The 22407-nt window shown below is 40.0% G+C and overlaps 1 protein-coding gene across 17 annotated transcripts in view; it reads right to left on the bottom strand.

The window, feature by feature from the left end:
- Positions 1-22407, bottom strand: part of DNAH14 (dynein axonemal heavy chain 14) — a 334169-nt gene that overhangs the window by 207928 nt on the left and 103834 nt on the right. For 15 of the 17 annotated variants that reach the window (XR_012032771.1, XM_072830144.1, XM_072830141.1 and 12 more), the window contains exons 18-23: positions 17906-18247; positions 13590-13959; positions 11554-11744; positions 8340-8585; positions 3473-3594; positions 1354-1525 (exon numbers count right to left, since the gene is read on the bottom strand). Coding sequence is in view for 16 of the 17 variants with exons in the window: in XM_072830144.1 (XP_072686245.1) it covers positions 1354-1525; positions 3473-3594; positions 8340-8585; positions 11554-11744; positions 13590-13959; positions 17906-18247 (1443 nt within the window). In the remaining variant the exon portion in view is untranslated. The remainder of the gene's footprint in view (positions 1-1353; positions 1526-3472; positions 3595-8339; positions 8586-11553; positions 11745-13589; positions 13960-17905; positions 18248-22407) is intronic. The other 2 variants (XM_072830147.1, XM_072830151.1) reach the window with 2 other exon arrangements.

Below are 22407 nucleotides of genomic sequence, written 5' to 3'. Positions count from 1 at the left end.
TGAATGGAAGAAGATATCTGCAAATGACATATCTGATAAAGGGTTAGTATTCAAAGTATATAAATAATTTATATATCTCAATATCAAAACCCCTAAATAATTCAATTAAAAAATGGGCAGAAGACATGAACAGATACTTCTCCAAAGAAGACATCCAGATGGCCAAAAGACACATGAAAAGATGCTCAACATCACTCATCATCAGGGAAATGCAAGTTAAAATCACAACGAGATACCACCTCATACCTATAAGAATACCCAAACCAAAACACGAGAAACAATAGGTGTTTCTGCACTGTTGGTAGGAAATGCAAACTGGTGCAGGCACTGTGGTATGGAGATTCCTTGAAAAAATAAAAGAACTACCATATGATCCAGTAATTCCATTACTGGGGATTTACCCAAAAAATACAAAAACACTAATTCAGAAAGATATATGTACCCCATATATCTTTGTAAAGATATATGCTTTATCACAGCATTATTTACAACAGCCAAGTTATGGAAACAGTCCAAGTATCCACAGATGAAAAGATAAGGATGATGTGGTTTATACATACAATGGAACATTACTCAGCCATAAAGAAAAATGAGAAATCTTGCCATTTGCAATAGCATGGATGGATCTAGAAGGTATAATGTTAAATGAAGTCAGTCAGAGAAAGACAAACACCATAGGATTTCACTCATATGTGGAATTTAAGAAACAAAACAAATAAAGGAAAAAAAGAGACAAACCAAGAAACAGACTTTTAACTCTAGAAACACACTGATGGTCACCAGAGGGAGGTGGGTGGGGTGATGGAGGAAATAGGTGAAGGAGATTAAGAGTACACAAAGCTTGATGAGCACTGAATAATGATAGAATTGTTGAATTATTATATTGTACCCCAGAAACTAACATATCACTAAATTAACTGTACTGGATTTAAAATAAATGGAATCATCAAAGTATTCCATATCAATTTTTGCGGATTTTGTCAATTTAATAATCATAGTGCTAATATAATTAACACTCATTGAATACTTTCTTGGTACCAGCTCTTATGCTTTAAATGCATTATCTCATTTAACACAAAGCTCCTCAAAGTAGGCACTACCATTATTCCCAATTTAAAGATAAGGAAATCTAAGCACTTAAAAATTCGGTATTTTTGTCTCAGGCCATTTAGATTGGTCTATCCACTATTTTTCATTGTGATAGTATTTTCATTAACCCTATAGTTAGTGAGAGTTGGAAATATTGTGGGCAGCTACTGGAAAGAAAATTTGCATTGGAATAGTTTCTGTTGTCCTTTACATTACATTGTGAAGTTTAAATGATTCTTCACTTTAGGACTGCTATAGTTTTACCTCAAGACTTTTCATTATATAGTCAAGACATGTATTGCAATTTTGCAGAATTTCGAGGATTCCTGCAGAGGTAGTTATTCGCAAAGCATCCAGTTTGTTTTGTATTTTTAACATTATTTCTCTCCACATGGAAATCACTTGAGAGAAGAGTTTTGCTTCTTCTGGGAGCTGCCTTTAGAAAGAAAATTAAAGATAATTTTATCTTTTGAAGGCAGTATAATTAAAATCTATACTCTAAATGCATTTTCTACAGGATGCTGTTCAATTTTTAAAATGTTGTGATATGTTTTATTTTTGCTGATCATTAGCTGAAGATATTTGATAATGTTTCTTACCTGTGGTGATGTCCATGGTAGGAAATACTAAAATAAATCAGACATGTGTCCAGTATTTCGTAAGACTATACTTAGTGAGACATGTAAGACAGGTATACAAGTTCTACGTAAAGACAGGTATACAAGTTCTACGTAAAGACAGGTATACAAGTTCTGCATAAAGTAGGAAAAAGTGACCCATGTCCTAGGAAAGGTAACAAAACAAAGGCACTAAAATTCTGGAGGAAATGGGATCTGGAGACAGCTTCCTGAGAAGAAGCTATTAATCTGATCTTCCTGAAGCAGCAATTTTTGGCATTAGAATTGCCAGATGTCCCCTAGAGGGCAACATCCCCGTGATGGAGGATCAGGGGTCCACCATGACTGTGTGTTCTTGTACTTTTCTGCTCTGCTAATAAAGGCTGCTTCAGAGCTCTTCAAAAAGGCAGGTCCTAGTTTCTAATGCCCCAAACCCCAGAGCAATACTCATCAAACTCTTCCACAAGTTGCCCTCCCTAACATTATCCCAGCCCCCATTTTGGGCGATGGGCCTAAAAATATCCTCAGTGCAGTAAAAATCCTATTAGGGAGGAGGCTTCAAGCTCACCTCTGTTCGGTACCCTCCTAACAGCCACAGGAGGCTCTGGTGCCACTTCACAGTGAGTATGGAGGGATGGGAAGGGGCAGTATCCTCTTCTTTCCCATGATTCTCCTCGCTAATGAATGTCTCCTCCCCTTCCTCATTTTCACATCCCTCCACCCCCATCTTTCTCCACCAGCAAAGGCAGGTCCATTACAGACCCGTATCTTCTCTTCTTGAACACTCTTGGACAGGACTCTTCAGCATCCTTTCACTAAAAGCCCCCCTTTTTCTCTCAAATCCTGTGAACAACTGAGGTGACACTGTCAACTAGGAGTCTTACCTTTCCATCAATAAAGTAGTAATATGGAAGTCTGAGTTCAAGGCCCTAAGCTGTTGTAAGCAGAGGATACATTCCTTAGGTATGTGTTTTCACCTTTGGGAACTCTAGAAAAACTACAGGTTGATAGATGAAACATCGGACAAATATACATTTATAACAAAAATGGACGTTGCTCCCTGCAGAGCAGTAGTCACATCTAGACAGTTTTCTTTTGTGAGCCTCTCACAGCTCCCCTTTGCCCCTAAAATAAAATTCATAATACTGGACCTGATATTCAAGGCCCTCTATCATCTAACACACCTTACAAATACATGCTCTATGACTTCCTACCCTATTTCAGAGTGGCTCCTAGATTAGCTTGTGTGATTTACGGTCAACACTTTAAATTCTATCTAGATAATACATGTGTCACAACTTACACACTCTCAAGACCAGTCACTTTAAAGAGAGACCAATTAATTTGAATGCTATGAATAAAAAGAAAAGGTAGAATTTTCACCATCTAGGACCTCCATTCTTTTACATGGTCTGAAGTAAAAAAATTACCATTCATGTATGAATGCTATTAGAAACACATTATTGATATAAAAACCACACTAATATTCCAGAACTCAGTAGACACACAGCATTGTAGTATAGATTATAATGAACTATCCAATGCACCTTTCCGAGTCCTTAATCATTTTATATCAATAATTGAGAAACAGGACTTAGAAAAAAAGATGATGCTTGCAATCTTTCATGAAAACACAATTCAACAGTTTATACACCTGTGCTTATAGGTGGGTTATTTTAGAGCATTCATTGAAGAAACGACTTCTTAGGAATCACAAGCAATAAATATCCACCACGCATTTTTTAACCTCATTATGGCTTTTTTACCTTTGTATTTCGGTTGAATGAAAGATTGGTTCAAGAGAGAGCCAATTTCTTTGACAATTCATCCATTCCTTAAGAGTGTAAGAGAAGAGAGTCAAATTCTGATCCCACTCATCCACAAGATCCTATAAGATGAACATACACATTCATAAAGTCTAAAGATTCATTTAGTAGAAATACTGACATCAAAGGTGATTATCAGTCACTGACATAGCGGATCACATAAATAAATGTAAATCTAATTATATTTAGTTTTGGGAGACGTTTGAGATGTTCTATTCATACAACTTTATTTTATTCATTATACAACATACAAATATTTTTATATGTATATTCTTTCAGTCCTTTCTTTAAATATTTTGTATATATGTACAAGTAATATCTTTAGTGCAACCATATTATACACATGGTTTTGTAACTTTTTTAACCTGACTTTGTCTTTTATTTTTTTATTTATTTTTTTAATGATAGTCACAGAGAGAGAGAGAGAGAGAGGCAGAGACACAGGCAGAGGGAGAAGCAGGCTCCATGCACCGGGAGCCCGATGTGGGATTCGATCCTGGATCTCCAGGATCGCGCCCCGGGCCAAAGGCAGGCGCCAAACCGCTGCGCCACCCAGGGATCCCTGACTTTGTCTTTTAGAGAGGATTTACATTAGTACTTACAGGTTTTTTCCATTCTTTGAATTAAAAAAATTGTGTGGATATAACATCTTTTTCTGACTTGTATATTTATTAAAGTAAGAAGAAAATGATTAAAAATCAATTAGTACTAAAATGCTTGCATATCAGTAGACTGGCACATCCCCTAACTCGATTCCTCAGAGGGAACCACATGCACTTCATTTATATTTCTACTATGTACCTCCATATTTCTTTTAACATCTAATTTATATTTCAATAACTTTATTAAGGCATAAGTGACATATAGTAAATGGCATCTTTTCAAATTGCACAGTTGAACATTTTGGCTTATGTTTATCACTGTGACACAATCACCACGGTCAAAATAATGAACACATCCTTCACCTTGGAAAGGTTCTTGCAGCCTGTGGCATCCCTTCCTCCAACCCCTGCCTATTCCCATTCCTAGGGAAACACTGATCTACTTTTTGAAACCATAGCCTGGTTGGCAGTTCCTAGAATTTTCTATAAATGAAACCGTATAGTATGTACTCTTTTTGGTCTGACTTCTTTCACTCAGCAGAATTGTTTTGAGATTCATTCCTGTTGTTGCATATGTCAGTATTTCTTTTTTGTACTGCTGAGTAGTATTCCATTTTATAGATGGACGACAATATACTCATCCACCAGATGAAGTCCTGGGGTGCCTCCTGTTCTTCACTATTATAAATAAAGCTGCTATGAATATTCAGGTGTGGACATAGGCTTTCCTTTCTTCTTGGTAAACACCTAGAGTGGAATGCTTGCACCATGTGGTAGGTCTATTTTTTTAACTTTTAAAGAAACCTTTTAAATGAGTGTACATAACATTTTACCCTTCACACAGCAGTGAGAGCTCCCCATTCCACCACATCCTTGCCAGCACCTGGGATGCTCAGTCTCTTTAGCTTTAGTCATTCCATAAGGGGTGTAGCAGTACCTCACTAGGATTCTAACTTCTCCCTGATGAATAATGAAGATAAGCATCTTCATATGTTTATTCTCCATTCCAGTATTTTCTTTGGTAAAGTGTCTGCTTTAATCTTTTGCCCATTTCTTTACTGATTTTTATTTTGAGAATTCTGTATATATTCTTAAATATATAAGTTGCATTTATAAGTTGCATATTATATAACTATAATATAGTTGCATTTACCACATGCAACTCATTTATATATCTTTCTCCTATATCTTCTACTACTACTATCTACTACTATATCTTCTACTACCAAATACATACTTTGTAAATATTTCCTTCCAGTCTTGGTTTGTATTTTTTTCCCCTTATCAGTGTCTTTTGAAGGGCACAAATTTTTAATTTTTTTTTAAAGATTTTATTTTATTTACTCATGAGAGATACAGAGCGAGAGAGAGAGAGGCAGAGGGAGAAGCAGGCTCCATGCAGGGAGCTCAACATGGGACTCGATCCCGGGTCTCCAGGATCAGGCCCTGGGCTGCAGGCGGCGCTAAACCGCTGCACCACGGGGGCTCCCACAAATTTTTAATTTTGATGAAATCCTTCTATTGATCATTCTTTTGGTGTCCTACTGAAGAAACCTAGCTAGCCCAAGGTCACAAAATTTTTTCTAATGGTTTCTTCTTAATGTTTCAAAAATGTCTTCTGATGTTTTAGGTTTTCATCCATTTTTGAGTTAAAAGTTTATATATGCTACAAGACATGGCTTGAAGAGTTCTTAAAATTTTGTTTTGCATGCAACTGTCTAATTTGCCAGCACTATTTCTAAAAAGACTTTCTTTTCAGAATTATCTTTAAACTTTTGTTGAAGATCAGGTGTTTGTATATTTGTGGGTCTATTTCTGTACTCTATTCTGTTCCATTTTTCTATCTTTAAACTGATATGAAACCGTTTTGACTACTGTAGCTTTACAATTAAATCTTAAAGTCAGGTAGTGTTGATTTTCCAACTTCGTTCTTCTTTTTCAAAATTGTTTAAATTCACTAATCTTCTCTCCTGCAATGTCTAATCTGCTGTCAATTTCATCTAGCGCATAGTTCATGTCAGATATTATAGTTTTCATCCATAGAAGTTTGAGTTTGGTCTTTATATTTCTATTTGGCCTATATGATCCTCTATAGATCTACTTTTTTTTAAAAAAAGATTTTACTTATTTGAGAGAAAGGGAGACAGCACAAGCAGAAGTGGCAGGCAGAGGGAGAGGGAGAAGCAGATTTCCTACCCTGAAGGGAACCTGGTGTGAGGCTCAATCCCAGGACCCCAGAATCATGACCTGAGCTGAAGGCAGACATTTAACTGACTGAGCCACCCAGGGACCCCTATTTTTGTATTCCTATAAATATTCTTGAATTTTGTTCTGAGTGCTGGTAAATCACTTTGAAACAGTTTCATCATTTGGGGTTTTGCTTTTCAGATCTGTTAGAACAGTATTTATTTTACTGTGGCAAGATCCTTTCAATGGCTCCATCTATAATGTGTACAAATCATTGCTTACTGTTGCGGCTGGTGGATATGGGTGCTACTCCCAGAGTTGTATGAATGGCTCCCTCAGATCCTCTTAAACAGTCATCTCTCTGGTTTCAAGGAATTTCCTCCAATTCACATCCCAGCACTTGGGACTGTGGAGTACTTGAATAGAGAGCTTCCATGGCTCTCTAGAGTATCCTTCCTGGTACTTCACCCTGCAAGCTATGGCATCCTCTAACTTTCAGCAGCATCTCTTCCTATCGGGCAGTCTACCAGGCTCTGGTTGGATTACTCTCAACTCCACCAAGGCCTGCAAACTCAAGTTGGAGCAACCATGGGGCTTCTTGTGTGTTTCCCATCTCTCAAGGATCCTTATCGTTCCATTCCTAATATCGAGTGTCCTGAAAACCATAGCTCCAGCTACTTTTTCCTGTTCAGCTTTGGGTATTTCAGGCAGGATGGTGTACCTGGTCCCTCTACTGTATCTTGCCTGGAAGTGGAGGTCCATGTGTGTGTTGCTGTTCTTCAGCTTCTTGAAGTATGCCTAAGGTATCATTTACTAAATTCATTTTTACTTTTTAATAAAGGCATTTGGTGTTCTAAATCTTCCTTTTCATGGGGCTTTAAGCCAACTGTGACAGTGTTTGATTTAGAATTTTCTCCCTTTTACTTTTAATTAAAATTTTTTATTACATTTCCTATATATTCTTTTTTTTTTTAAATGTATTTATTCATGAAAGACATACAGAGAGAGAGAGAGAGAGAGAGAGAAGCAGAGACACAGGCAGAGGGAGAAGCAGGCTCCATGCAGGTAGCCAGATGTGGGACTCAATCCTGGGACTCCAGGATCATGCCCTGGGCCAAAGGCAGGCGCCAAACCACTGAGCCACCCAGGGATCCCCCATTTCCTATATATTCTTAAGGATGCTTTGAATTTTTTTAGTTTTTTTGTGATAGTTTTGTCTATTTTTTGCTGTTTTTCTGCTGTTCATTTTTTATTTTAATACACTTAGAGAATATAGTCTATATGGTTCATCCCCTTTTTTGTAATTTCTTGAGTTTTTCCCCCCTCTAAGGTTCAGTTAACTGACATTTTCTCTAAATGCTGATGTGTTTGCAAATAATGTGATTTCCATTTGATGGGTGCACACTTCTCTCTCTCTCACTCTATCTCTGTCAAATATGATAACCTTACTATTAAGTATCTCTATATTATAACATATCTTGTCGAGTTTCTTTAAGTTTTTAAATGATCCTTGATCATGGTGTTGGACAGGGGATTCCCAGAGAGGGATTACTGGAGAACACTGAATACCAGCTGGCCCTGTGCTTCGATTCCTAACTACGAGAGTGTATGTACAGGCTGACATTCTAGCAGTAGCTACAGGAACACACAGGTATGGAGTCTGCAGGCAATGGGCTTGGCATGAACCCTGCTAGAACTGTGGGTATTTCTAGCAGCAGTGGCACTGCTAATAAGTCATGGTTTATAGGGTCATAGTTTTATAATTCATACAAATTTATTTTACCTGCTCAAATTGAACTTTACAACATTTCTTCGTGAACAATTCATGATTCCATAAAAAGTTACTTCTAGTATTTAAGCTACTAACATTCAATCTCATTTCTATTTAAGTATGTGGAATGATTTATGTAAGTATGTGAATGATTAATACAATTCAAAAGGTTGCAAAATGCAAAAAATTCAAGTGATAAATAAAGCTATAAACAATTAACATATTTTCCCCTTGTCATAATATTTACCCTAATGGGCCCAAGAGACGAAGATCCTTTAACTGTTGTAAGTATCATTTGCGACTCTTCTAACTGAGCTAATATGTCGTCTATGGATGAAATGATCAGGATGGACAACGTGTCTGACTGATGAACAACTAAGTGTAATGGGGTTGTATTCCACTGATCAATAATCTTAAATAGCAGTTTCTCCAGAGCAGCTTCATTAGTGGCAGAGGTTGAGATTTCGTTAATTTCATTTTCGTATTGAAACATCTAAAATGAAAACATTATTCTTTTATACTCATCAGATGATTGCAGCACAAGACTTAGGTGAACGTGTACATCACAGGTCCTGGAGACCTGGTCCCAGCTCAGTGATGCCCTGACCCGAGATTGTGGGTCCCAACCTGAACGACACGGCCCTTCTCAGGCTTTATTCATTCTAACCATTTCACGGTCTACACACTCAGTGAAATCTCTCATTGCTATGTGTATCTCCTCTAATTCTAGTTCATATGAAGAACAGCTAACAGCACCTTCTGTACATGTGCAGATGGCTTACCTATTCCAGCTTTCTTTTCTCTGCACTAATGCCCACTGTTTTATCACTCAGTAACATGCTTTTACTTTCTGCAATAATCCTCGAGATACAATTATGAGAGAACATAATCCTAATGGACCCAAGCTTTCCATGGCTTCCCTTTCTGTGTTCTATTGCCATGAGGCTACATGGCTCTCACAACAAATTAAGGGAGTACAGATAGGCCTTTCTAATAATGTCCACTGACTGCCAGTTCCCATAGGACAAGATCCTGATACAAGATCTCCAGGCTCACTCATGGCAACAGAGATACTCGGAGAGCTTCTCATTCCCACATCATAGAATTAACTAGCTGGGCTCATTGCTTTTATCCCTAAAAGAAGAATCTACCACTGTTCCATATGTCTACTCCACAGGGTTAAAGAGTAATGCCTAACCCCTATGTTCTGGTAATGCAGCTCAGGGGACTCAGCAATTACAACTAGTGTTCATCATCTGCCAAAGATGGGTATCAACAGTGGAATTGGTTGACTGCTTATGGCCTTCATTAACAGTTTAGCAAGGAGGCTTGCCTTTTGATACAGACTACCCAGCCAAAAGTAGATAAGGAACATTGAACCATCAAGTTTGCTGAATAAAGAACTTTTTGCTTAATGTTGACATTCTGAAATTGCTAGTAACTAAATCCAGATACTGATAATGTGTAAAGCAAAATTTCAACCAAATGCATTGAGCCCTTTCAAGTCCTTATGGTCAAAGTTTGGGCCTGACAAATGGCCAGATCTCCCAATTAACTTAGTAATGACTAGGAGGCTTCAGATGAACCCAATACCTATAATTGATTATCTGCCTATATGATAAAGCACCTGTTTTCTAAAGTGAAAAAGATCAACCATGAAGTGACTGTGATTATTTTATGCATATTACTGACCACTTCCTCTTAATTTACTTTGCAACATGCTTTTCACATCATAGGCTTTACAGAGCCTACATAATGTACATAATGTGTTGGACAGAAATGGCTGTCATAGAACATCATAATTTATTCATTTGACACAATCACAAAAGAACTCCTGCCACAGACTGTCCTGGGCAGTCTTGCAGCATGACTGCTGGGTCGATTCTGGGTCGACCCCATGAAATGCATGCTTTCGGAAATGAAGGCTGAGTTTCTGGTCCAAATCCTATCCATCTTGGTACACAGATTATACTAGATAAGTTGTCAAATAAATAGCATGATCACAATCTTCCATGAACTCTTGGCAGCTGATTGCCAGGTATCCCCTCTGACTACTATATCAATCAACCTCAGGAAGAAAGGGCTCCTCTGATTCCTGGCTCCAGTATTTCAAAGGCTGAAGACCTTGTTCATTCTTGTTGAGATGTTGAATTATGTTAATTTGGATCCTCCAAAAGCTGCATGGGAATTCCTTTTTAAACTCTCCATTTACATTAGAAATACAGGGACAGCTTGCTGAAACCTTCTGAGCTACTGTAGTCACCAACCCCAGGAAGGCTACCAGCTGATCCGCTCAAGGCCTGCCTGCCTGCCCTCACTTTTGTTGCTTGCTGCTATGCTAGACTGCCAAACTTCCCCCTTTACCTGACTTGCCCAGGGATGACTCCAATAACCCAAAACTTTGACAAGGAAAATGTCATTGCCATTGTGCTTCATTTCTGGAATGCTGTTTTGAATAAACCTAGCCATTGACATTAAAGCATATGTTCTGAAATAATCTAGATATTTTGCTGTATTCGCTATTGGTACACGGATCAGTCAGGAGGCCCGGTAACGATCCAGGAAAGGATGAGAGATTTAGATGGGGTGAGAAGTGAGAAAGTAAGAGAAGATTTAGATTATTTCATGATTTTTGGCCTAAGCAACTGAAAAACAACGAGATGCCCTTAGCTGATATGGGGAAGGGAGGAAAGAGAATCACCTGGGAGGTGGAGAACCCTAACTGTGAGGTATCTCTGAAACAGCAAAGTGAACATGTGAGTTTAAGTGGAAGACTGAGGCCAGGGCCCGAGATACACAGCAATCAAATTTTAAAGATCAACTAAAGTTGTCTTTTAAAAGTTCTTCTTTTTAAATGCCTTAAAATTTCCCATTTCTTCATTATAATAAATCATTTTGTAGAAAATTATAAAATACTGTCTCTCATTACATTGGATACTATTAACCACAAAGCCTGAAATATAAATGAAGCTTACTGTAGGCTAGGTCTGAAAACAGAACAACTCTTAACCATAAAAATCATGGAATCTATTTTTACAACAAAACTAGAAGGCAAATCAAATAGTTCTTGTGTATTTTAAATAGAGTATCAAGTGATTTGGCAGAGCTATCCTAATATGATCTTAATGTATTTTCATTTTATGTGAAATGAGTAAGTAGTTTGGATGTTTCTGTTCCTGCATCTCTGTAAGAAGTAGCACTGTTAAGTAATAAAACACTAGCTTCATTTGTCACACATGAAAACCACGATCAGTTTCCAAATCACCAGGACAATAGTATAACAAATGGCACGTCATACCTGTAGCTACCCATAACTTCAGCCACCTGACCTCCACCAGCTGTTCCCACCTTCTTAGTCCACAAACCTCTCACTTTTTAAATTCCTATTCCTTGTAGATTTACTGGCTTGCTTAAAATTGGCCCCTCTGGTATTTCAACCTGTTTTTTAAATATTTGTTTACCTTGAGTGCTAGAAGATTCTCTACTGTACAGTTTTTATCAAGAGAAACAGACTTTCCAATAATCTCCTGGAGAGCCTCCCAGTGCCTTGGCTTGAGACAGGGGTTTCCCAGAGCCATGAAAATAGGCAGTTCTTGCTTAAATTCTGTCACTGATTGCTTAAGATGGGTGACTATGTCATTTTTAGGTAAACCTATAAATAGCAATGGGGCAGAAGGTTATGATACATTCATAATATTTTTTTAATCAGAAAATGCATCTGCTATTTAGTGTAATTCTCATTTATCAATTAGTTTGCATTAAAACAATGAGTTTTATTAACATCACCCTCCCAGAAGATCGACTATGGATTAAAACAAAGAGAAATAGGGATGCCTGGGTGGCTGAATGGTTGAGCGTCTGCCTTCAGCTCAGGGTGTGATCCAAGGTCCAGGGATTGAGTCCCGCAATGGGCTCCCCACAGGGAGCCTGCTTCTCCTTCTGCCTGTCTCTGCCTCTCTCTGTGTCTCTCATGAATAAATAAATAAAATCTTTTAAAAAGAGAGAGAAAAAAAATAGCTATCAGGACTGGTGATTAAAATTTGAGATCACCTAAGCCAAGTTTTCTTAGAAAATTTGATACTGGGAAAAGCCAACTACCACAGAATTTCCCAGTTTTCTACTGACTAGATATACAGGTGGACAGGTACATGCATATACATTCCAAAGACTGTTACAGGTTTTGGGTTTTAAAATTCTGCTCAGTAAGGAGGAACATCAAGGGGAAGAAAATCTGTCATCATTTCATAAAGAAAAGATTTAACACTGAAATATAAGAAACGTACTTTTACAAATCTTGCCATCAACCAGTACTGGTCTGTCCTCTAGCATTGACAAACCACTGATGTACAGGACTCAAAACCTCTGCAGTTGAAACTTCAAACCTCATAAACTTTTTACTCAACTTGTAAAAGAAAAAGAGAGGAGGCAGAGAAATAGCCAGAGTTGGGGACTCAGAAGAACTGGAGAGGGTGATGGGCACTGAGGGGGGCACTTGACGGGATGAGCACTGGGTGTTATTCTGTATGTTGGCAAATTGAACACCAATTAAAAAAAAAAAAAGAACTGGAGACTACACTGATACACTTGAATATCCAATTTGTACAAATAGGGCTTCTTTTAGAAAGCCATGAATGATAAAATGTTTTTCAAGACCTAGTGAAATAAAAGCACAAAAGAAAAACTATGTTTTTTGTAAGTACATTTTGGCAAATAGCAAGATTTTTTACCTGGGAAACTATGAATATAATATACTTCACACCTCATTCTCTGAAACACAGGACAAAATACTGGGGGAAGATGCCTAGAATGAATGCTACATTGAAGCAGTAAGGCTCTAGGCAATTTGTCCCCCAGCTTTTCTCATTTGTAAACTTTTCCTGATATTATTTCTTATATAACTCAAAAACAAACAAATTAAAATATTTTTCTAGAAAGGAAATTAGAGCTTGAGGTACTTGTGAGAGGTAAGGGAGGAGCTTCAAAAACAAATGCTAGCCTCGTGGAGATGACAGATCTTATATAAGTATTCAAATAGAAACAGCATCTCTATGTTGGCAAGGTTTCAGATTTGAGGATCAGCAGAAAGGAAACCTCTCAAAATGACTTTTTAGCTATTTGCCCCACTGGCCAAAGGAAACTGTAGGTGTAAACAGCAAGGATCTGGGTGAACGCTCTGCAGGTAGGCCTTTGTCATCAAAGCATGTCTGGCCCAAAGAAGAGCCATGATCATAGTGAAGTGTCTGTGGTTCTGCCTAGGGAAACAACTTTTAAAGAATACAAAATATTATTAATTACTTAAAACTGTTTTTGCAAAGTTTGATCTCTTTCTTGCTTCAGGAAACAATTCCTACCCCTACTCTCCTGTACTGCCTCTCCAGCCATTAATGGTCAGGCCTTGGGAACAGGTAAAGAAATAAGGTTGAGGACAAAGATCTTCCTGGTCCAGAGGCCACTTTGCATGTAATCAATAGGTGGGAAACTACAGAAAGACACTTACCTTTTTCTAGGACAGTGATTTTGTGCATCCATTTTGAGACACTTCTCTGTACTGATTCTATATCAATGCTGTGAAGAGTAGTGTTCCTCCATTCCCAGAACAGTGTCCTCCATTCCTCCTGGGCCTCCCACAATAGCTTCCTCAGGGTTAGGTCATATTCAATGTCCGAAACCTCCCCAAGGACAAGCTGTATGATCTCTTCCATGTTCAGAGAGTGCATGTGAGGCTGGATCTCCTCAAAGCAGTTCTGGTAGCTGGAGTACATTTTAGCCTTATGAGCTAAACTAGCAGTTTCCTCCGTGAGAGTCTGCATCAACTCCATGGCTGTGTCCACGCGGGTGCCAGCACACAACAGAATGGGAGTTCTTATCTAAAGTACAACAGGAAAACATTCTAAGGTATCACAGTATCCAGGACGTAAACGTGTTTTGATAGCATTTCAGCGCATAATTGAAGCCTTAACAACCCTTACTTGCAATCATCTGAAGAGACTGTCTTTAATTTATAATTATGTGTGTTTACTATGATAAATTTTAATTATTATCATCATACATATAATTTGTCAGGTTCCTTCTCTATCTTGGGCTCTGTGGTAACACATTACGTTATCAACTCTGTACAACAATCCTGATAGTCGTATTTTTCACAATTTTTCAAGGAACTTCTAAAGTTACAAATAATTGTCACATCATTAAATGGTTAGGTGGCAGTTTCAGGGTATGGCCTCCAGGGCATCGTACGGACTCCAGAGGCCATTTTCTTTTTCTTATCCTGTTTAACATATTTTTTTTTGGAAGACCATATTTTTTAAAGTAATCTCTACAACCAACGTAGGGTTTGAACTCAAAACCCTGAGATTGAGAGTTACACACTGCTCCACCAAGAAAACCACGTGCACCCCATAACTTTGTACTATTTTTATGGTGCTTGTTACATGCTGCCTTGTTTTAGGGTTTAACTACTGCACATGAAATTGTGGACATTTGGGATCCCTGGGTGGCTCAGCGGTTTGGCACCTGCCTTTGGCCCGGGGTGTGATCCTGGAGACCTGGGATCGAGTCCCACATCGGGCTCCCTGCATGGGGCCTGCTTTTCCCTCTGCCTGTGTCTCTACCTCTCCCTCTCTCTCAGTCTGCGTCTCTCATGAATAAAATAAAATCTTTAAAAAAAAATTGTGGACATTTTGCAACAACGACCTCCAAAAAAAGACATAAGTAGAAGTTTGCCCTGATTTATCCCTTATTAGATTATAAATTTCTCAGGATTAAGAATAGTTTCATCTGTTTATTTCTGAATACCTAACAGAACATACAGTTTTTATTAAAAACTTATTGAATAAGTGGATTTCAATCCTATCATCTTACTCTTTTAAAAAGTCCAACCTGTGGAATTGCATGTGACATTATGTTACACGTGGTGTGGCCATGCTGCATAAAACTGATAAATGGTATTCATGATAATGGACAGAGCTTACCATATGATCTGTAAAAGGGATGCTCATATAATGGACACATAATAAAAGTTTTCCTTAGGTTTCTCCCATAATTTCCATTCAATATTTTGTTTGTTGGTGAGTGATCTCTGGGGAAGCTAGTTGGAGAAATGATCTTACTGGCTCATATGCACACAAGTTTCACCAGTCCTATCAGTGGTCCTCCAGTCAAGATCCTCACAAAATGATCTCAGCCATCAGGTATACAAATGAAATTATGTGAAAGGTTACACTGCTGAGGTGAGAAGACAGGGTCCACCTACCCCACCTAGCTCTCCCTGTGGAGCAGCCACCTGAGGAGTTGGAAAGCAGAGAGCAGAAGGCAGGCCCTGGAAGCAGATGAGCAGTAAATGTACCCGTTTCCTTCCCCACACCCAGGCCTCAGCTCAGTGTGGACAATGTGGGCCTGAGCTTCAGCCACATACCCTGAGAGCTCTGGGAGAACTTCCTGCTGCCAACTTAAGGAGCAGCAAAGGTTCTGGCAAGGATTCTCTTGCTCAGGCTCCTGAGGCTTCTCTGTGGCCCACTTGTGTGAAGTCCAAGTTCAGTAAGAACACTACCAGGCCCCCCTGAGTGCTCAGGCTCTGCACCTTGCCTGCACTGAACGCAGGGGGATGTGGGGCTCCTGGGGAGACAGGACTGGCATGGCTCTGGCCCATCTTCAGCAGGAATCCTCTCTTCACCCCTAACCTGGGCCCTTGGAACTGGGCCAGGTCCCAGAGCCTTCACTGCTGTGCAGCCCTGGTGGTCCTCCGACAGCTGTGGACGTTCTCTCCCCTGTTGTCTCATGTTCCAGCCCTCAAGTAGTCCCCAGGTGGTATGACTGCCGGTGGCCTGAAAACCTCAGATGCTGAAACTCCAAGGGAAGGGGACTGTCCTCTCTGCTGTAGTTAGCTGTGCTTCCAGAGAGGGATGACCCCGCAGACTGCTGGCTCTCCTCCCACTGCTGTGCCCACAAGTGTGCACAGTGATGGAAGTGAAAGGCAGAGCATGGTAACCAACCCCAGCTTTCCAACCAGAGCACCGGAAAGAAGAGTGCCAGGAATGTGGGAAGTTCTGGGAAGAGCACAGAGAGAAAGGGACCCCAGAGGATGAGCGCTCTGTGCAACAATTGCATCCCCCACCCTCCCCACCCTGCCAAGCTGCACACACTTGGAGGGATCTAAGACTTGGAGACTCAGCTAACAGACCAGTACCCAGAATGAGACTGAGCACCCCATGGTGCACAGGGGGACACGTCTGAGCAGCCCTTCTGAGGCTGTGACAGCTAAAATGACAATGGGACCGCAGACCAAAGAGCATGGGTTGGGACTTGGGACCCAAACCTGACTAGGTCAGCTGCCTACTAAAACAAAAATACCAACATTCTATGTGGTTTAAATAAGAGACTCCCACAGCCTAATATTTAATCCAAAATACAGAACGTGGAATTACTCAGCATATAAAAAATCAGAAAAACCTCAACTCGCATAGGAAGATTCAACAGACACCAATGCCTCAAAGACACAGATATTAAAATTATCTGACAAAAGATTTAAAGCAGGTGTGATAAAAAAAAATGCTCTACCAAAAAATGACAAATATTCTTGAAACCAATGGGAAAACAGAAATTCTTAGGAAAGAAAAATGAAAAAATGTAGAGAAGAACCCAATAGAAAGTTTAGAAGTGAAAAACCACAATCAGCAGAGATGAAAGCTTACTGGGCAAGAGGAGGAGGGAGGGGATAGGAGTGGGGGACGGTGTCAGTGACCTGACGACAGACACTCACTCTGCACACCTGAGTCTCTTCCCAGAAGCTGCCCCTGGCCAAGAAGAGCTAAAGTTACCCACTATCACACTCTGCAGAGCCACCCCAGTTCTTGATTCTCACAGCACCTCAAACCCTGTGTGACAAGGGCACAAACCTTCTCCTGCCCCAGCTTCATGCCCCTGGCCTGCCATGTGGTTGCCACCAGCACTTGGCAGTAAACTGCCTATAACACAGACCTCCCTTGCAGGTGGTGTCCAGCCTCGTGCACTCAACACACATAAACTGTGCAAACCAGAAATTTCTGTTTTTGAGTATACATCTCTAGGGTGATGTTAAAGGTTGCCAATGGGGTATGTGCACCAACTGCTTTCAGGACTAATTTGTTTCATCTTCACTGTATTTGTGTGAAATGGTGCCAATCTACTATGTTGATGGAAAAACTGAAAAACCAGTGATTGCAACGAGTCACACTGTGTCTAATCCACTGAGGAACTCCGGCTGTAGTGACTCCATGGGGTGCTAATACCTGGCAGTGTGGGTGAGGGCAGAGAGGCACAGAGGCAAGGCTTCCAGAGCCCTGGCTCTTATTTGTGGTGCCATCTCAAGCAAGTCAGCTGACCTCTCACTTTCTTTAGGCAGATAAAAGTGTAAAAGCACCTAAGAAGGTTACTGACACGAGGGAAGGGCCCAGCAGATGTTGGGGGCTTGTTTTACAGTTTACCCCTCATTAGTGGCTGAAATCACACCTCTTCTTTCCTTCTGGCCCAGACTTAGGCCCACACAGACTTCAGGGTGTGCCTCTTGGATCGGGCACTGGGGCAGGGGTAGGGGTGTGGCGGGGGTAGACGACAACACTTCCTGCAGCTGACTGCTGAATCCTGAGGTCACTGAAAACAGACATGCAATTTCTCTTTCCAGTGAAGCTCACAAATCACCAAGATTCTGTCTGTGGATCCTGGGTTAACAACACTTGTATTAGATCATTGACCTAAAATTCCACAAAAAGCAAATATCTTATGCTTAGGCCTACATGAAGCGAAGATCCAGCTGAGTGTTAAAGAACAAAAACTGACCTTGGCCTTTAGGTTGCTGAGGTCAACTCGCAGACCAGTGATGTGTGCTTCCAAATTGTCTCTGAATCTAGAAATAGATGCATCTTTATTTATTTCACTTAACTTCATAGAAGTTTTTAGTTGCCCAAACCTGATAAGAATAATTTTATATATGGCAATTTGCTCTTCAGAAATCTGGATCTGGTAATAGCGTACAATGGAATACAGCTGAGCAATTGTGGAGTACTCTTTTTCTAATACAGGTATTTTCGAGGAAATTGCATCCAAAAAAGTAAAATGTTCCACAAATTCTTCTATTTCAGTGGGATCAGATTCCAGCTTTCTCAGAGAGGATTCCATTACCTGGGATTATTAACACATCAATGATAATTAAATAATGATTTTTCACTATTTTACACAGCTAATTACTCCCTTAATATCGCTAACTTACATCATTATAATTTCACAAAAAAATGAAGACATCATCTAGACATTCCTTTTTTTTCCTTTTTTTTTTTTTTAAAGATTTTATTTATTTATTCATGAGAGACACACACACAGAAAGAGAGAGAGGCAGAGACACAGGCAGAGGGAGAAGCAGGCTCCATGCAGGGAGCCCGATGTGGGACTCGATCCCAGGACTCCAGGATCAAACCCTGGGCTGAAGGTGGCGCTAAACCACTGAGCCACCCGGGCTGCCCTTTTTTTTTTTTTTTTTTTTTTTTACATCTAGACATTCTAACTATTGTTTTAATATTGGAGCATTAACATGCTCAAATTCTTTCTATTATTAACAGAGGGAACCTGAATGTACCTTCCACATAAAATAAATGCTACTAAGATATAAAGGAAGTAATATTATGGATAACTTTGCTTCTAAGAAATAAACCAAGAGCTACAGGCTACAGCAAGGGTTTGGCTGCAATGTGAACAATGTAGAATTGCTACCCTGTTTGGGGGCAGTGATGTGCCAGTTTTCTGTACGTGATCTCACTTTGTTCTGATAGCACATTTGCTCATTAAGTGGTATCTTCTCTAGTCTGCACAGGAGCAAACAGTCTCAGAGGCACTCATTAGCTTAAAATCAGAAATGTAGTGAGTTACAGAGCTCTCAACAAACCCAAATCTGATTCCAAATCCTGTTTTTATCTGTTGTAAGTGTATGTACTCATTATATGTATAATATCAATACTTTTCTAAGTGTATGTACATCATTCTATGAAATTTTCAAAGTAATTGCATTTCTATACTCAAATTACAATTTTGCCATATTTTTTTCCTCATGTTTCCAGGGCTCTAAATGAATACTCATGCATCTCTCACAAATAAACTAATAAATCTTTTTAAAAAAATTATGACTCAGAAAGTTTTCTGGAACTAAAAAAACCCTGACCCTTCTAACTGTAGGAATCTGGTTTGCAGTGACTATGTGCCAGAGTGTGTTTAAAAGCTTTGTAATTGGTAACTCATTTAACTCTCATACTTCTCTAGATTAGTCACTAATTCACAGATAAAGAGATTGAGATACAACAACAATAATAATAAGGTAAGTTCTTTCAAATAGTAAAGGGAAAAGGCAGGATTTTTTTTTTTAATCTTTGAAGCCAAATTTACATACAAAAGATGTTAACTCTATATCATAATGAGTTTTAACACATTTATACACAGGCGTAGTTACCTCTGTAATCAATATTTAGGAAACTTTCATTGCCCTAAAAGATGCCTTGTGCCCTATCCCCAACAATCTCCTCCTACCTCTGGCCTCAGAAAACCACTCATCTGTTGTGTATTTGTCATGTTACATATACATGGAATCCTCCAGTAGGTAATCCTATGTGTCTGGCTTCTTTTGGTCAATATATTTTTGTAATCCATCCGAAGTGCATGTGGCACTCACTCATCCCTTCTCATTGCTGAACACTATTCCAAGGCATGAACGCACCGTTTTTTTCCTTATTTGCCTCTCAAGAGGTATCTGGATCATTTACAGGTTTTGGCACTTGCGGGTAAAGCTTCTATGATTATGTGAGCACAAGTTTTTGTGTGAACCTGTTTTTATTTCTTGTAAGTAAATGTTGAATGGGGTTGCTGGTCAAACGGTAAGAGAAAATTTAACTTTACCAGAAATCACCAGTTTTCCAACATGACTGCACGAATTTCACTGTCATCAACATGTGAACATTCTAGTTCCTCCACATCTTCCTCAGAACCTGCTATTGTCAATCTGTTTACTTCTAGCCGTCTAAGCAGGTGAGTCATTTTCACCTCCCTGATGACTGTGGTGGTCAGAATACTCTTATCTATTGGCCATCTTCTTTTGTGAACATATGTTATGTGGTGGCAAACAAAATATTGGGTCACAATGTTGCCTGCAATTTCCTGGGACTGAGCGGATGTGCTAGCCAAAGCTATAGCATTAGGGAAATAGTAGGAAAAATGTGCTGTCCTGCATATTCTGGTTCCAGTGAAATCCTATGAGATGAACTCATGCTAAAACAAGCTAAGCAGAGACTGAAGGAACTACAGCTCGATTAGAAGATTCTTGTCTGCCTTTTGCAGAGCTGACTTGAGGATCATTTAATTCATAGGTCTGCAGAAGTTGAGAGAGCTAACTGCTTTGGTGTTCTAGATTCTGGTGGTGGCTCCAGAGTGACAGCCACAGCAGGAGAGAAGGCTGGGGCCCTTATCTGTAATCAAGCATGGATGGTCACTGCAGAAGCTGTGACAAGAGGGCTGGCAGGAAGCTCCCTGGCAGACACTATGAAGGATGTAGCTTTTCCTCCCAAGTCTATGTTCCAAACAGGACCAGATACGTAACCATACTTTTAGGCCAGATAGTACAGACAGCAGCTAAAAATAAAAACTTCTCAGGCTTCAAAATCATGTCTAGACTTAAGTGTGGAATTAACCAGAAGCAGATAGGAAAAAATTAAGAAGAAAATCCAAGCCTAATAACACTCGTCCTCTGTGACCCCCAGTGGGTCACCCCATACTACACCCCCTGTAGTATGATTCTCAGGCATTGTTTGGCAATGCCTGGCTTGGATGAGGTGGTGGAGAATAACAAATCCAGAGGGTTATCCTACAGGGCCCCATTGGGGGTCACAGACAGAGAGACCTCCCAGAGACTGAGCATTACCAGACTGACCAATGACAGAGCTTACTCTACCCTCAAAGAAGGGAATGCTCAGTACTTTTGTCCAGCAAGATTTGATATTTGCTCTAGACCACCTCAGATAGCTGTTTCCCCATTTTCTTCTTTACAGGGTGGAGGTTTTAATTCTACTTATCCTGTTCCTTCTCCACCATTTTACATTGGGTGAGTAGGGGCTTCTACCCCGTCTTTATTTAGAGTTCACCAGAACACTAAGTGCCATGTCTCATCTGATAGAGTGTGCATGGGGAGCAACACTCACCCCTACTTCTGATGTTTCCATGAGGCAGGCCCCGGCTCGTCTGGCCTTCCTGGTGTCTCTTCCACCTCATGCTCATTTCCTGGGGCAGGTGAAGTGACTCCTGTGATTAGTGAGTTTGGAAGGAGAAAGTAGACAAGCAAAGCCCAGGTACTTCCTCTCAAAAGTCACCTTGTCCTCAGAGCATCTGTGTCCCTCTCTGCTCACTGCTGTACAAGGAAAGGAATTCCCTGGAACCAGGATGTTGATGATGTTTCAGAGCAGCCAGTGTTGAGTGGGTTAGGTCCCTCCCTAACTCTGAGTTTGGGGGAAGGTTAATTTTAAGTAACCAGAAGCCAAACTCTCCAAGGTCCACTTTATTACTAATAAAGGATACACTTTAATCTCTTTTTGCCTTAACCTGTTGTCTTATTTCTCAATCAGCTGAGTACTCAGCTGAATAAGAGTGGTAATACTTATGGGAAGAAGAGTGTCAACAGCCTAAGTGTCAACTGTGGCAGACACAGCAAGTTGTCTGATTTGAAACCCAACTCACCCCATCTTTCACTTGCTTTCTTCTCCTACTGAGGAAGATGAGCTCAACTCAGTCAAGTCCTTCTGCAGCTGGCAGAGGCACCATGACCCAGCTCGGCCAACAGGAGCTGAAGTAGCATTCACCATGCTGCTGCTCCTGCGTCCCTTGTATTTCTGCCGAAAGTGCAAGCACAGTGCCTGTGAGGCAGCAGCTGTCATCAAGGGAAGTGGAGCAGAAAGAATGGAAGGCCTGGCTCCTTGCCTGCATGTCAGCTACCACACCAGCCTGGGTTACCAATACTCAGACGTCTTTGTGCAGGAGACACAGAAATCACTGTTTAACACATTTTTTTTTCTTTTTGTTTTCTGATACTAGTTGGGGAATACAATCCTAAGTAAGATAGTTTTTGTATGTTTTTAGGATTGCTGTGGTTCTAAAGATAATGCATATCTCATTATACACTGCATGTGGTACCTCTCAGCTCATAGACACTTTTCAATCCTCTCTTAAAATCTTTGTAGCATTAAAAGCCTCTAAATGGGGACACCTGGGTGGCTCAGTGGTTTAGCGCAGCCTTTGGCCCAGGGCATGATCCT

The sequence above is a fragment of the Canis lupus genome, chromosome 6 (assembly GCF_048164855.1).
Source record: "Canis lupus baileyi chromosome 6, mCanLup2.hap1, whole genome shotgun sequence".
Lineage (NCBI taxonomy): Eukaryota > Metazoa > Chordata > Mammalia > Carnivora > Canidae > Canis > Canis lupus.
This window is presented reverse-complemented; position numbering and strand designations above follow the sequence as displayed.